General features: G+C 30.1%; 1 protein-coding gene across 2 annotated transcripts in view; it reads left to right on the top strand.

Moving 5' to 3' along the window:
- Positions 1-16377, top strand: part of Nfs1 (Nfs1 cysteine desulfurase) — a 45120-nt gene that overhangs the window by 16880 nt on the left and 11863 nt on the right. For both annotated transcript variants that reach the window (XR_015040237.1, XM_085813090.1), the window contains 7 exons: positions 4806-4943; positions 9052-9150; positions 9617-9710; positions 9939-10073; positions 12657-12814; positions 16035-16140; positions 16263-16344. Coding sequence is in view for 1 of the 2 variants with exons in the window: in XM_085813090.1 (XP_085669216.1) it covers positions 4806-4943; positions 9052-9150; positions 9617-9710; positions 9939-10073; positions 12657-12814; positions 16035-16140; positions 16263-16344 (812 nt within the window). In the remaining variant the exon portion in view is untranslated. The remainder of the gene's footprint in view (positions 1-4805; positions 4944-9051; positions 9151-9616; positions 9711-9938; positions 10074-12656; positions 12815-16034; positions 16141-16262; positions 16345-16377) is intronic.

Genomic DNA, 16377 nt, shown 5'->3' with positions numbered 1-16377 from the left:
TTAAAAAAAAAATAAACTGGCTTACTCAGAATTAATTGGGATTTTATAAAACTAAGGTAAAGATCTAATGAGAATGGTATGATGACTCAATTATCTATTACTAGCCACTATGCGACCAGCCTTCATCTGGCTCTCCTATTATTTTCTTGACTTATGTTTCTTTCTTTGAGGTCCCTTGTCCTTGCTGTTGTTCTAAAAGTCCTATCCCTATGCATCTCAATTCTCTTTCTTCGAATGTTTTATTTGCTTGGGATGATTCTCCATGTTCTCTATCATTTGCTTGTCTTGCATGCAAACATTTCTTTCTTCTTGGTGGCTGAGGATACTTTCAAGAAACTTCTAGAAAAAAAATTTTCAAGAATCTTTTAGGAAAAAAATCTGAAAACATAAATATAAATTGATGCAATTTTATCACTTTTCTCTCGACAAGCGGCCAGTATCCAAAGAAATATTAAATTTTAAAATTGCACAGAATTATCGAATGCCATTGTTGCTGATATAATGAGATAGAATTATGGATTTCATTAAAAAAAAATACATAAGATAAAAAACTCATTAAAATTTTGAAAAAATCGTTTTGAGTTGTCATGGCTCTTGTCTAGATGAACCTATGTACCAAATTTCGTAGCCCTTAGTCTATTAGCTTATGCGCAGCAGGAACGAAAGACACACACACAAACAGACTCTTCCTTTTATTATATGCAGAGGCTCTAAATCACTGTTTGGCAGCAGTGTTTATTTGTTAAAAGTGGAGGATATACGTATCAGAATGTTTTACATGAAATAGGAACTAAACCTGTATTAAAAGTATTGCATTTGTTCATAGTACTATCAGTGCTGACATCAGACAAATATTTTGCTTTTGTAATTTGTGCATAGCTATGTATTAACAGATCTCTTTATTATGATGATTTGAATATTATCTAATTACTATATCTATTTGAAAATAAAACTGTCTGTTTCTTTTTTCTTGGGTGGGGTTTTTATTTTTTGTTCTAAAATTTGGCAGGGTCTTACAATCAGGTATTTTAATAAATTGATTGCAGAATAATAGAAAGGTGGGTTCTGTTCTGTTATCGAGACAGGGCCCAGAAATGTGTGTATATATGCATGTATGCAGGGCTGTGAAGTCGGTGGGGAAAATGACCAACTCCGACTCCTGGAAGTTTAAAGACTCCGACTCCTTCATATATATATGTAAACAGACAGGGTGTTTCATAGATCATGGGACAAACTTGGAGGGGTGGTGGAGTGTACTAAAACATGCATTTTTTGTATAGGAATGTAGGGTCTAAATTGACGGGTTAAGGCAGGAACGCAAAAAAACTACATTAGAGAAAAATGTGTTTATGTACAAAATCAATGCAAGGTGCTTCTTTATAGCAATACAGTATTCACAATAAATGTGCAAAAAAGGGAACACATATCTTTCTTGTTCTTGAACCTGTAGTAATAGGAACTACAGCTGTGATTGGCTGGAAATGCAGTGGTAGAGGGCAATAGGGAGCCGGACAAACCACGATCTGATGCATCAGAGGATCATTCACAAATCTGAATCCAGCTCGATGGGCGAGTTTACGCACAGGGAAAGAAAGCTGACATGCGTCTCATGTATGGTGCTGCTAATGGGAACGGCAGAGCAGCGCTATGGTTGTACCAGGAACGGTTTCCGAACAGGCGTATGCTGAAGCACACAATGTTTGAGAGGTTGCATCGATCTCTGTGTGAAAACGAGTCATTTGAAGCCACCTCTGGCACTAGGAGTAGAAGAAGTGCATGACAACCTCGCATTGAAGAATCCATCTTGAACATTGTGCATGAATCACCTCAGACAATCACAAGAGCTGTTGCATGTCGTCTGCAGCTGAGTCATTCCACTGTTTGGAGAGTATTGCATGAAAATGGTTTGCACCCATACCATTTGCAGAGAGTCCAAGCCTTGCAAGAAATAGATTACCCTCTTGGAGTTCATTTCTGTCATTGGTTCTTGCAGCAGTGTGCAGCGTAGGCCGATTTCCCATCAGATGTGCTATTCGCAGACGAGGCAACTTTCTCACAGGACAGTACCTTCAATAGCCACAACATGCACGTGTGGGCAACTCATAATCCACATGGCACATGTCCACATGCATTCCAAGCCCGCTTCTCTGTGAATGTGGGGGTGGGTATTGTTAACAACTACCTCATAGGCCCATACCTCTTATCTGCACGTAAAAATGGCTTATGTTATCATATTTTTCTGCAAGAATTGCTGCAGGATGTTCCAGCTGTCGTTCGTGATCACATGTGGTTCCAGCATGATGGTGCACCAGCCCATAACCACGTGCGGATCTGCAATTACTTGGATGGGACATTTCCGGGCTAATGGATTGGCCATGGTGGGCCCGTTCGATGGCCACCCTGTTCGCCAGATTTATCCAGCTTGGATTTTTTTATGAGGCCATCTGAAGAGCATCATTTATGAGACTCCTGTTGACTCACTGGAAGACCTCGTTGCACGACTATCCTTTGCGGCTGCAAGCATGCGCGAAATGCCTCTCGTTTTTCAAAATGTTTGTCAATCCCTTCTGCGACGTTATCAAGCATGTATTACAGCTGGTGGTCGTAATTTTGAACATTTATTGTGAATACTGTATTGCTACAAAGAAGATCTTGGCGTTGATTTTGTACATAAACACATTTTCCTCTCATGTTATTCTTTTGCATTCCTGCCTTAACCCGTCACTTTAGACCCTACATTCTTATAAAAAAATGCATGTTAAGTATGCTCTACAACCCCTCAAAGTTTGTCCCATGATCTATGAAACACCCTGTATATACATGGGTTGCAGCTTATTTTTTTAATGTAAAAGAAGTAATAAATGCTACAGAACAAAATTGATGGCATAGCAAATTATTTATATTAATTAGCATTTATTATGAAATGGAAAAACTGGCATTAGTTATTTCTAAGAAACGGTATAGCTTTAGCAAGATCTTCTTTAATTAAAACACAATAACACGCCAAACAAATACTAATTCAGAAGTCAAACAACAAAAATCAGCATTATATTTTGAAAATATAACACTAACTAGAGTAGAAAGAAGACTTACTATTAGGGCTACTTCTTTCATGATAGATTTTTATAAGTTCTAAAAGAGGTGTCTTGCAAGTGCAATCATATTTCTCTGTTTCTTCAAAGGCCGTGTAGAAATCTTGTTTGTGTTTTTTCATTTTTATATCTAAAGGCTCTTGGTTTTTCATTTTCATTCACTTTGCCTTAGACTTTTCAATATTATCTAAAAATATTTCTCAAAATCTAATTCATCACTGGAAGAGGATGATAAGAGACTCAGTTGCAATGTCTGCAGTTTGACTGTCCTGTTTCGAATTCTCCAATGGTTCTGAGAATAATTTCATTCTTAGTGAAAGTTCATAGGTGGCTTTCTTTGCCATTTTAATTTGTTCGTCATCCAAGAAAATTCGGTGTTTCAGATCTACACATATTGAACCCAGCAAGATCTCGTTGTCTAGCAAACTAGTTTCTCTTTTCTTGAGGAAATGATTCCTTCTGCAATAAACTATCCATTTCAGAAAGGACAGACATCCCATTCTTCCATTTCCGCCTCCTGTTAATTCTTCAGATTGCAGCTTTTTTGTGGCTATATACGGTATAGAAAGAAGAGTTTCCAATTCTGCAAGATCATTCCACAGTCTTTCTGTTAGTGAAACATTAGGGTTATCTACATCTTCTAAAAAGTTCTTAAGATTAAGACACAATAACACGCCGAATAAATACTGATTCAGAAGTCAAACAACAAAAATCAGCGTTAATTCACAAAATTTTCACAGGACTAGTTTCGATGGTTTTACCGAACCATCATCTTCAGCTGCAAAACTGCAAATGAACAAGTCTTAAGTCTAGAAACCTCTTTATGATCAAATGTGTACTTCCTTATCACGTTGCTTGATCAATAATTGCTCCTTTTCCTGTTCGCTTCCTAAGAATGACATCAATTTTGGGAGTTCTTGCTGCTATTGCTGCTTACCTAAATTTACCAGTGAGATATGTAGCTAAATGAAGTAACTAAATCATTTTAATCACTAATGGCAAATATCATATCCATCCTCCTCCCTCATATTTATTTATAAACATGTCAATAAAATAGAAAATAACTATTTATTAATGTATATAATTCATAAATAAAAATATCTCAGCTTGTCATTAATTTTTTCAATTAATTTTAATTTCATTTCAAATTTAAACTGTTCCAACAAAAACTAGAGGAGTCGACCTGTTTTTAGCGACTCCAGCTCCGACTCCTTTTACCCCAAAATCTGCCCGATTCCGACTCCACAGCCCTGCATGTATGGATGTATATATTCATCTATGCATGTATATATATATATAACTGTTTAGGAAATAAATTATTATTAACTAACTTTGCAGCAATTGCGCAAGTAATAATAACTTGTATTCGCACTAAATGGATTTAAGTTCATACAACATTATATATATATACATATATATATATATACACACATATATATATATGTACATATGTGTCTATGTATATTAGATTTTTTTTTATTTATATCTGAAAGAATATTAAATGGTAGAATATTCAATAGTTCTTTTGTTAGATATGGTAGATATGAAATATACCTTTTGTTAGATATTATGAAGTATACCTTTGTAAATTTCAAATTTTCCCTAAGACCAAGTTCTTTCGGTGTGTGTGTTAATGCATAAGTTTATGAAATGAGTTATATGATATTATGTATCTTTTAACATTTGTTTAATAAATGTATTATATTTCTAAAGCAAGTTGCTGACTTGATTGGTGCTGAGGCTAAAGATATCATTTTCACAAGTGGTGCTACTGAGTGCAATAATATTGCAATCAAAGGGGTTGCTCATTTTTATCAAGAAAAGAAGAAACATATTATAACCACACATATAGTAAGTTGAGAAGTATTCTGATACTTATGAGTGTTTAATTTTTTAGTCACTTTTTATGTTAAATTATTTATATAAGCAATATTAAAGTACTTCTAAAAGGGGTGAATGAATTTCTTTCTTTCCTTTCATTCCTGAGGCAAAAGTTAGTGATTATCTGATATTTTCACTTTGCTGTAAATAAAACAAAAGTAATGTTAGAAAATGAGAAAAACAAATATATGTAGAGATATTATGCATTTCTTTATTAAATTTATAGAAATAGATGTTGTACTAATGATTGTTTTCTTAGGGCAAAAGTATTTATAGCAACTGTTTTTGTTTAATTTTTCATGCAAATTCATCAGAATAGAAAAAAAAAAATAGGAAAAAAAGGGAAAAAAAAATTATAACAGCATTTTATTTGCAGCACGTGCATATTTTTCAATCCCATCAAATGGATAATGCATAAGAAATTGTTGAAAGAATGTGATAGAGACATGACAGTTATTTGAGGTATATCAACATCATTAGTTCAGCCTTTAGATGTGTATATCAATAAAAATTTTAAATGACAACCTGTACAGTGGTGGCCAAAATTGTGGACACTTTTGGAAATTTTTATGTTTTTGAACTTTGTATGCTTATAGAAAACGTTACGTTTCACAAAATGCAAACTTGTATATATCATTTTAAAGAGAATTTATTACTGAATTCAATACAGAACACAAAATTCAATTATTTGCCATACAAGAAATGTTAAACGATAATAGTTATCGATATACATTAGATAGTGATGATTGCAGTGAGTTATCAGTACTTAGTAGGGTACCCTTTATTTTTTATTACAGCTTCACATCGAAGTTTCATTGAGCTGGCAAGAGTTTTAAGCTCTTCTTTCATTATTACATGATGCCAGGAAACAATTATAGCCTCAATTAGTTCCCTTTTATTTGATGGGTGCCTCATTCGGACAAAAGTTTTCACGCAGTGCCACAAATTTTCGATAGGATTGAGGTCAGGACTGTTTCCTGGCCATGACAACAATTTAATGCTCTTTGTACAAAACCCTATTTCGATATTTTGGCCGTGTGGCAAGGAGCAGAATCCTGCTGAAAAATAAGCGAAACATTGTTGGGAAAGAGATCTCTGATGGAAGGTAGAAATTTTGGTTCTAGAATAGTGTCAATGTATTTTCTGGCATTCAGTGTCCCATCAATGACATGAAGGCGACCAATACCATCTTGCTGACATGCATGACCAAATCGTAACACTAACTGGGTTCTTCACATTTGCTTGAATGCAGTCAGGATGTATCTCTTCTCCTATTCTACGTCTTACATATTTTCACCCATCACTACCGAATAACGATATCTTAGTTTCATCACTCCATATAACTTGTGACCACTGATCATCTGTCCAATTAATGTGTTCCTTTTTCCACTGTAGTCTTTTTTTTTTTTTTTTTTTTTTTCGTTGCTGAAAATTAAGATAAGGCTTTTTTCATGGAATTCTACCTCTCAGTCCAACATCTGTTAATCTTCTCCTGATTGTTCTTGAACTGACAGAAACACCAGCATCATTCAGATCACTTCTGATGGCCGCTGATGACAGTTTTCTATATTGGAGACATAGTCCTTTTATTCTTTTGTCATCAATAGATGTGGTGCACCTTTTCTGGCCTTTTTCTTCTTTGTTTTTTATTTTAATTTGTCTCCTGATATCGTAAACAAAACTTTCGGACTCCAGATGTAGTCATTGAACCACCCACCTGTTTTGCAATTTCAGCATAGGAAAGATAACTTTCTAGTAAGACAATAATATTACACCTCTTTCTAGGTGTCCAATCTACTCTTTTATTTGATGTCATTGCTTCTTGTCTAAATATTAAAAATTTTTACAAAAATTCCTACTTGTAATTGCAGTGTATAAGAAACAGGTCCTCCTTCTACAGAACAAAGCAAAATAATGAATTGTTTCAAGTGTAAACATGATATCAGCTTCTACTGGCAGTTACTAACATTTGATTGGTTCTCAGAACAAGAACAGAGATTGGCCAGGAAAGCTAGACATTACAAACCACTTCATAACTGTGTTTTTTATTTATATTAAAGTACATATAACTTTTTTGTATTGCAAATCATTGAATTTTGTGTTTTGTATTGAATTCAGTAATAAATTATCTTTAAAATGATATATACAAGTTTGCATTTTGCAAAACGTAATATTTTCTATAAGCATACAAATTTCAAAAACATAAAAATTTCCAAAAGTGTTCACAATTTTGGCCACCACTGTATGTTAGAAGGTGAAAAAACATTTACAGAAGGAGACCAGTTGCGTCATGCCAGTCTAGAAATAGTGTATGAGTGGATAATAAAAGCCTAGAATGAAATATCATTTATTTATTTGTTTGACTGAGGAAGGATTAAAATTTGAAATTTGCCATCAGTAGAAAAAAATGTATCATTTTTAGAAACATATACCATATAACTGGAAAAGCAATATAAAAATGGCTAATATTGCAACACTTGAAATTGAGTAAAAAGTGACAATAAACTATTTCTAATTTTCTTTTCCTTTCTTCCTCTCTTTCTTTTTTTTTACCACTTGCCAACCTATATACATTGGCAAAGGAAGCAATATTTTCAGTCAAAAATTCAGTTTTCAGAAAATAAGCATGAGTCTCTACATGTTTTTACTATTTTTAAAAGGATGTCTTTATATGTCCGTCTATGTGTGGCAATTTTTTCTTCCATTATATCTTATACCAAACTTCAAAAATATCTGTTTCCCATGTTTAAGCTTTCTGCATTCATGTAAACTGTTGATTAAATGTGGGGTAAAATTGGAAAACTGAAATTGGTACTGTATTCAAAACCCATAGCAGTTTTTAATGGGCAACTAGAAGTGATACTTTACTTAAGCCTATAAGAAAAATTATAATAATTATATGTATAATATAGTGAAATAATTGTATAATATATAATAGTATAAGTATATAATATAGTGAAATATTGTAATAAAATATAATTTAAAACTTTTCAAGTTTAGAATATAATATCAATGGAAACAGCATATTAGATTTTGATTAAAATTGATAAAACTCAAGTGATACTTTACTTGAAGCTGCGAATAGATTTTCGTGGAAAAATATGTTATGATTTAATTCAAAATTTCTCAGATTCGGCATTTAAAATTCACATACGAACATATGATGCATAGGCAGTCATAAATGAAAATTACCTATTAGTTTTGACTGTATATGATAACCCAAAAGTCATACTTTATTTCGAATTCTTTGCAGATTTTTTGGAAAAATATATAATCACTATAATAAGAGTTTAATGTAATATAATGCATCACATATTAAGTTATGAGACATGATATTTATTTATATCAAGTCATAGAAAAAAACTTTTATATCAGCATTTTATTTGCAGCATGTGCATATTTTTCAATCCCATCAAATGAATAATGTAAAGAAATTGTTGAAAGAATGTGATAGAGACATGACAGTTATTTGAGGTATATGAATACCATTAGTTCAGCCTTTAGATGTGTATATCAATAAAAATTTTAAATGATAATGTGTTTGTTAGAAGGTGAAAAAACATTTACAGAAGGAGACCAGTTGCATCTTGCCAGTCTAGAAATAGTGTATGAGTGGATAATAAAAGCCTAGAATGGAATTAAACCCATTTAAGTTCAAAAGTCATTAAAAATATGGGATATCTAATAATCTAGATGGAATGGAAGATGATTATTTATGAATCAGAATAACAGTGATGGTAAAAATAAAACAGAATTCTATGATGTGCCTGAAGATATAATGGAAGACAAATATGACAAACCTTTCATGTTATCTGATAATTAAAATTTTTAAATTCATTAGCTATATCATTTCTATTAAATAAGCAGCATTTAGGTAGGTACATGTAGAAATATAATTTTTATGCTTATCTTTCCTTTATTTTTAAATCTATAATTTTTATATCTGCCATATAATGCTAATTTACACTAGTAAATTTCAATCTTATTTTTTGTATTAAGTGTGAACATTATACATCAAAATACTTGATAAGTGCTTTAATGCATTTGATTTATTTATACTTAATTAATTTTTGTGCAGGAACATAAATGTGTCCTAGATTCTTGTCGTTTTTTAAATGCTGAAGGATTTGATGTTACTTACCTCCCAGTTCAACAGAATGGCATTCTAAGATTAGAGGTATGTGAGAACTTTGAAAAAAATTTATTTTAAGATAAAGATAAAATTAGCAAACAGATTGGAATGAGGACATGATTGATGCATGTAAAGTATATGATTGTTGATTAGATATTGTTTGATTAGACATTGTTTGATTGATGCATGTAAAGAATATGATTGTTGATTAGGTATTGTTTGTAAAGATACAACTTCTAATTTCATTCAAAAAACGTTTATTGCATGTCCCAGGACATATTCCTTATGATCTGAATATTATAAAAACAAACTGTAAAACAGTTTTTGGACAAATCCAGACAGTATTTTCAGTGAAATACAGATCTTTGTGATTGGATTTTTTTAATTGTTAAAAGAAATTTATTATTGGTATATTTAAGTATTCTTTTGTATGTTTTTAAATATTTTTACTTATACTTTATGCAAGTATTATGTATGTGTGCATGATATTTTATTTTATTTGTGTCTTAAGGATCTAGAAGCAGCTATTCGTCCTGACACATCTTTAGTTTCTGTGATGGCTGTCAATAATGAAATTGGGGTGAAGCAACCTATTAAAGAAATTGGTAAATTGCATGCCTCCCCCCCTTCTTTTTAAAAATAAGTTTTCTAAATTGATTGTTAATGAGCATACTTTTAATTTTCTTAGAAAATATTTAAATTTCATTTAAAAATTTTTAGCTTTATTAATAATGTAACAAATATAAGAAGATAAGTTATTTTTATCTTAATGTATGAAAAATAATGATTTATTTTGAGTAAAATGAGCAAACAGAGTTTTCTTTTTAATTTAGGTGCTCTCTGTCGGGAGAAGAAAGTATTTTTTCATACTGACGCAGCACAAGCTGTTGGAAAAATTCCTATGGATGTTAATGATATGAATATCGATTTGATGTCTATTAGTGGCCACAAAATATATGGTCCAAAAGGTAATGGAGTTACAGTCATTGTTCTTTAAAGCTTTAATATAAATATAAATATACCTATCATAAAATATATCGTAAATATAACCTTTTGTGAATATAGTTATTCTCATCAAGCAGCTGAATGCCTATTTCTTGGGTGGCAAAAATTCTCTTCTGTTGATCATTCAAATGCTTTTCTGTTAACTAGTTATTTCATTTTCAAAGCAACAATCGGTAGCTTTGAATGCTTATATACTGGACAATTTACTCAAAGTTTCTGTTCTGTGAACTGTATTCTAATTTGTTCTGTAATACAATAAAATTTCAATAATCTGTAAATGCTTAATCCATGAATGCCTGTAATCTGTGCATGCTTTTGGATATAAACAAATAAAATAAAAATCCAATGTGGCCACATATTTATTGCCAGTTTTGTTATATGTATATGAAATTATTTTTTTAAAAAAAATACACTATAACATAGTTGCAGAAGCAAGTTTATTAATGAAGTTATTTAACTTTTTTTGCACATACAGTACTTCTTTTTATTTGTTTATTTAATTTTGTTGTTGTTATTATTACACAGAGATTGGATTGTGATTTTGCACAAATTTTTTATTTTAAATGAGTCTCTAAGTTTGGAAATTCAGTAGTTTTTTGTAACTTGGCCTGGAAAACATTTTTCTAGCTAAGATCTAGTTTGTATGCAAATCAGTTCAGTTATTTAGCATTCATACTGTCAAATCAATGTTGCACAGGCAGAATTTTATAGGTGGATGAAAGTCCGTGTTGAAACAAAAGTGAACGTGAACTTGATTGTTGCCGAAATGTTATCATTCTCGAGTATTATCATAAAATAACCAAATAAGCTAATAAGTTCACAATTGCCATCCATTGATTGGAGCATAGCCTAACCTGAAATGAAGCTTTGTTAATAAGTTTTTTATAAATTATATTATTATTTAATTGCTATGGCTTAAACATTAGCCTTCCCATAAATTGGTTGATTGCTTTCCATCAAGTATTTTCCACATCTACATTTTTTTTTTTTATCTGACTGTTAGAAGTGCATCAAAGTTTGTCATTTCATAAGGTATGTCATGTCTTCCAAAGATGATTGACATAAAACTCGGTAATGCATTAAACATTGTTTGGCATTATTTGAATTAAATTTAAAATTACAGTCATGTTACGGCTGATACATAAAGCCAGATGTTAAGAGCTATTCATGAACTAGTGTGTTACTAATATTTCTTCAGAAACATTTTGGAATTCATTGAAAATTGTTGCTGCCAATGATGTTTAATTCTACAGGGTATATGAAGGGGAAAATGAAGAACACATGTATGAAAGTAATGTGTTTATTGCATTGTGATTTACATAGCCAGAAAGAAGTACCCAAAAGTTTTAGTAAATTTTTTATTAAGTGTAGCTCATGCTATTTTTAAGCTACATTTCATTTCATCCATTAAAAAGAATCACTGTTGTGACTTAGTCTGTTGTTTCTTTAATTTGGATGAAGAGGTCAAGTCTGTTCCATATCAGTCATTATGACAAACAAAACTTTTAAATTTCTTCTTTACAACTATGTAAACCACAGTGCAATAAATAGATGGATTTTAGATGTATATGTTTTTTTCCCCAATCCCTTCTTTCCTGAATACATTACATTTCTGCACTCTGTTAAACATTTAGTGATCAGTCAACAATTATATTTAACCAGGTTGCGAAGGAACTGTGGTCATCCCCCCTTTTTTTCATTTCCTAGCAACATGATTTGTGGTGGAATAGGTTAATACTAAAAGCAAATGGATTTTATATAGTAGGACCCATTTACTTAATCCCATTTTTAAAAATCATGTAGGTTCTCCATGCCAAGCCACTGTATCAGCTGTGTAATAGGATCTGAAAAATTGCTTATGTTTTTTTTTTTTTTATTATTTATTTTTATTTTTTATGTTCGTATGAAGTTGTACTGTGTTGTATATGAACTTGAACTTAATTGCATGATTTGTGGTGGAATAGGTTAATACTGAAAGCAAATGGATTTTATATAGTAGGACCCACTTACCTAATCCCATTTTTAAAAATCATGTAGGTTCTAAATGCCAAGCTACTGTATCAGCTGTGTAATAGGATTTGAAAATTGCTTATGTTTTGTTTTTATGCTCATAGAAGTTTTACTGTGTTGTATATGAACTTGAACTTGATTGTTACCAAAATGTTATCATTCTCAAGTATTATCATAAAATCCATTGTCCAAAATAGGTGTCCAGATTTTATTTATTTATTATGAAATATTTGTCAATGCATCAGGAATTTTTCCTATTTTACTGTAGTATATAGGTGCATGTGTCTTTTATCTTTTGATTTAATAAATAAAAACATACTATTCATGCATTCTTGATTATATTTGAGTGGCTTAGAAGCAAGATCAATAGTGTCTGTTATCCATAAGATGCTTTTGCTGAAATTTTTATGTTCAGAGTTCATGCAGACTCATGAACATGTTATGAACTTGTTGCAAAACATCTGTGTTACACCATTTTGTTTCAGAGTATTTAATTAGCATGATTATGATATTTTATTATCATGATTATGTTTTAGGTGTTGGGGCTTTATATGTAAGAAGGAGACCGCGGGTCAGAATACAACCTATTCAGAGTGGTGGTGGACAAGAAAGAGGAATGCGCAGTGGTACGGTACCTACTCCATTAGTTGTAGGTTTAGGAGCTGCATGTGAAATTTCGAAAAGGGAAATGGAAGTAAGTTTCCATTAAGATGTATTCTATTACTGTTTGCTATATTTGAATTAAACATTTTTTGTTTTAATAGATATGTGATTCATTTACTCTTAGAGTTAGTCAGTGTCCTGTAAATGTCAAAATGCATCTTATTGATATTGTATATAGTAATAAATTTGTTATATGCAATAAATAAATAAATCAAAAGCTGTTATATTAAGTACCAAAATGAAGCTAGAATTTCATCCTTAGACCATGTGAGTACGATATTAGTTTATTTTAATAACCAGCTTTTGGAGGTGATAAAATTATTGATTTTAAAGCTTCATACTGATTATGTATCATTTCAGAAATTTATCTGTAGTGATCATTCATATCAATTTTTTTAATTATTGTGATTAAAAGTTTTATTTCAAAATTGAATTATATGGATTTAACATTAAAATAACCATTTCTTAAAAATGCCAGATTGAAACTAAGTGTATATGTAATGTTAATTCTAATATTAAATTCTGATTTTATCATATAACAGGAAGAGTCATTAGTTCAGTATTTTAATATTAGGAATTCTAAATTGGGCACAATCACATTTTATGACATCTAAAATAACTCCTTGCTATGTTGTTTGCTGTAATTTTCCTGTAATGCAGGAAATGGATTTTACCGGAGCTAAATGCTGAAATATTTTATCTGTGCATATTTTATCATTCATATTGGTCAATGATATTTTGATTATCGCTTAGTAGAAGTTGCAGGCATAAGTAATGGAAGAAAAAATTTGTATTGTTTTCCAATAAATGATTTGAAAGAATTGCTGCTAACCTCTGTTTATAAATTTTTAATTAACTATTAAGATATCAAGGTATCAACTTTATAAGATATCAAGGTAAGCACATAATAATGTATGGTTTGTAAGCAACACAATCAAGCACTATAACATAGATCACAAGAAAAACATTCAAGTATAAAATTATCAATGATACTCCTTAGTATAGTATTTTTAATTGAAATTAATAATTATCAGTAGTATTATCAATGATTAGTGTCAACTAAGAGTAGTAGACTCGTTTAAGCTTGATAACAAGTATCTTTAATGTTCAGGTTTGAATCTGTTTTACACTTGTCCCCCATTTTAAATCACTTAGCTGTATTAAAATATTTTGAATTGGTTATGAAATATTTAATTATTATTTTGAAGCAAAAGAAGGAAGTCAAATAGCATGAAGGGCAATTTTTACATAAGTGAAAACTTTGTAAAAGCGTATAAAAATATTCTCATAGAAATTTCTGTGAAGTGTTTATTATTATCCAAAATGGAGGCAAGAATAAAGGGAGGGGCCAACCCCACACTATGACTGAAGCAGTGCTCCCAGGCTTAGTAGGTCTCCAGATGAAGTTTTTTTTTTTTTTTTTCTTGTTTACATCCAGGGTTTCCTTGACAGTGCATTGATAGTATTTTTACACACGAGTGTTTCATACAAATCAAAAAGCTGGACACTTCTGCATAAAAGAAACATACATTGTTGGATATATGATAGCAAATTTGTATAGTTTAGTGACATTTATGCAAAAATCACGTCTTGGGTATTTTTTGATAACTTGCAACAGCGATTTTGATAATGAATTTCTTTAATAAAATTCTAAGCTGTTGGACCACAAAAATATAGATTTTAGCAAAAAATTTTATACATAAAGAATGAAAAATACCTAAGGTATCTTTAAAATTGTATACGTCTTTCAATACACTTGGTAGAGTATTCGCTACTTTTATTTTATGTTTCAAACACCAGAATGTTTTAAATAAAATACATTTTTTGTAAATTATTTTACTCGAAAAATATAGTGAATGCAAAGAAATTAAAGATTTGCACATGCCGAAAATGAAAAATATATAGGTATATGCATGTATTTGCCTTGTATGTATGTATCTAAGAAAATATGTAAATATTTATTAAATTATTTGGAAATGGAGGATTTATTCATTCATAAACTCCTGTGAAAGTTACTGTGAAGAAATCTATATATAATATTAAATATATCTAAATTTATAATGATTATAAATATTACCTAAATATATAATAACCTTAACATTTAATTATAACCATAAATTGAAATTATGTTGACAAGTACGATTATAGAAGTATTTCAGCAAAAATTGTTCGTACTGGAAAGTAATCTGTTAAGAGGTATTGTAAAGCAAAATCTATGAGATGCATATTTAAGGAAGTAGTAAAGAAGAGTTTTTAGAATATGTATTGTTGAAATTAAGGGTAAAAAAAGAATCTGATAAGTATAAAAAGAATTATTTCCTTACACTTTATAATTACTCAGTTACAAGTTTTAAATAATATTTATAAAAAATTCTTTTTTTTTTTTTTATTTCCTTTCTGAAATATTTATAGTAAGTTAAGTATATGGAAATCAGTATCAATATTTAACATATTTCACTATCAAAATAAAAGGTGCTCTAATTTGAAATGAACCGAATAGAGCATTAATTATAAATTGATTTAAAAGATGCCTCAGAAGCTAAAAAATCATTCATATTTGAGAAAGTAGTTTAGGAAGAATCTGTGTAAATAGAAAATAAATAATGCATAATTTTAATATTAATAATACTTATATTAATAATACTTATATTTTAATATTAATAACTTTGATCTTATTTTTTGCAATCTTTAGACAAAAAATCGAATTACCTTAAAAGTTTTTCTAATGTAATTAACAAAAACTTGTGAAAATAGTTACTTTAAATTAGTAGCATTTAATTCTGTTCAGAATGAAATACTGTTTAAAAATGTATTTTTTTCACATACTTAGGACTCTGTAAAAAAAGAAAATGTATATATTTATGGTATAATTACAAAATGTATACATCCGATCATGTCAAAATTCATTGATCGTCATGATAAGTTACTTAATGTTTTGGACTCCACAAGTGCATGGGGAAAACCAGTTCGGACCTCTCCTCTTACTTTCTTTCTCCATGTTATCCAAATAAATTAATATGTAAAGTAATAATTTTAAGGAGGGAGAATTAACTTAATGAAACATTTTTTAATCAGCATTTATTGACAGGCAGTGATTTTCTATAAATCAATAAATTATGCATATATTTTTACCAATTATAATAATTATATATATATATCAAGTTTAATAATTATATATCTGTCTATGAGTTAAAATGATATAAATAATATATGTACATTTATTTATTTATTTATTTATTTTTATTTTTCAGTATGACAGAAAAAGAGTTGAAAAACTTTCCAAACGATTAGTTGATCGGATAATGAGTTCATTACCGCATGTTGTTCGTAATGGAGATTCTGAACAAACATATCCAGGTAATAATTATTGTAGGCTAAAGTTATTTTTTAAAAGTGTTATTTATAGGTTAGTTAATTTCATAAACATTTAAAAATGTACTAGTGGATTGATCATTTCTTATAACTGATTATATTGATAGGTTGTGTAAATCTGTCATTTGCATACATTGAAGGTGAAAGTTTACTGATGGCTCTAAAAGATATCGCTTTATCTTCAGGAAGGTAATAATTTTTAATTTGAAAACTTAAAAGATT

Source organism: Stegodyphus dumicola, chromosome 3 (genome assembly GCF_044657685.1).
Source record: "Stegodyphus dumicola isolate Sdum_Otavi_A_Nest chromosome 3, ASM4465768v1".
Taxonomy (NCBI): domain Eukaryota; kingdom Metazoa; phylum Arthropoda; class Arachnida; order Araneae; family Eresidae; genus Stegodyphus; species Stegodyphus dumicola.
This window is presented reverse-complemented; position numbering and strand designations above follow the sequence as displayed.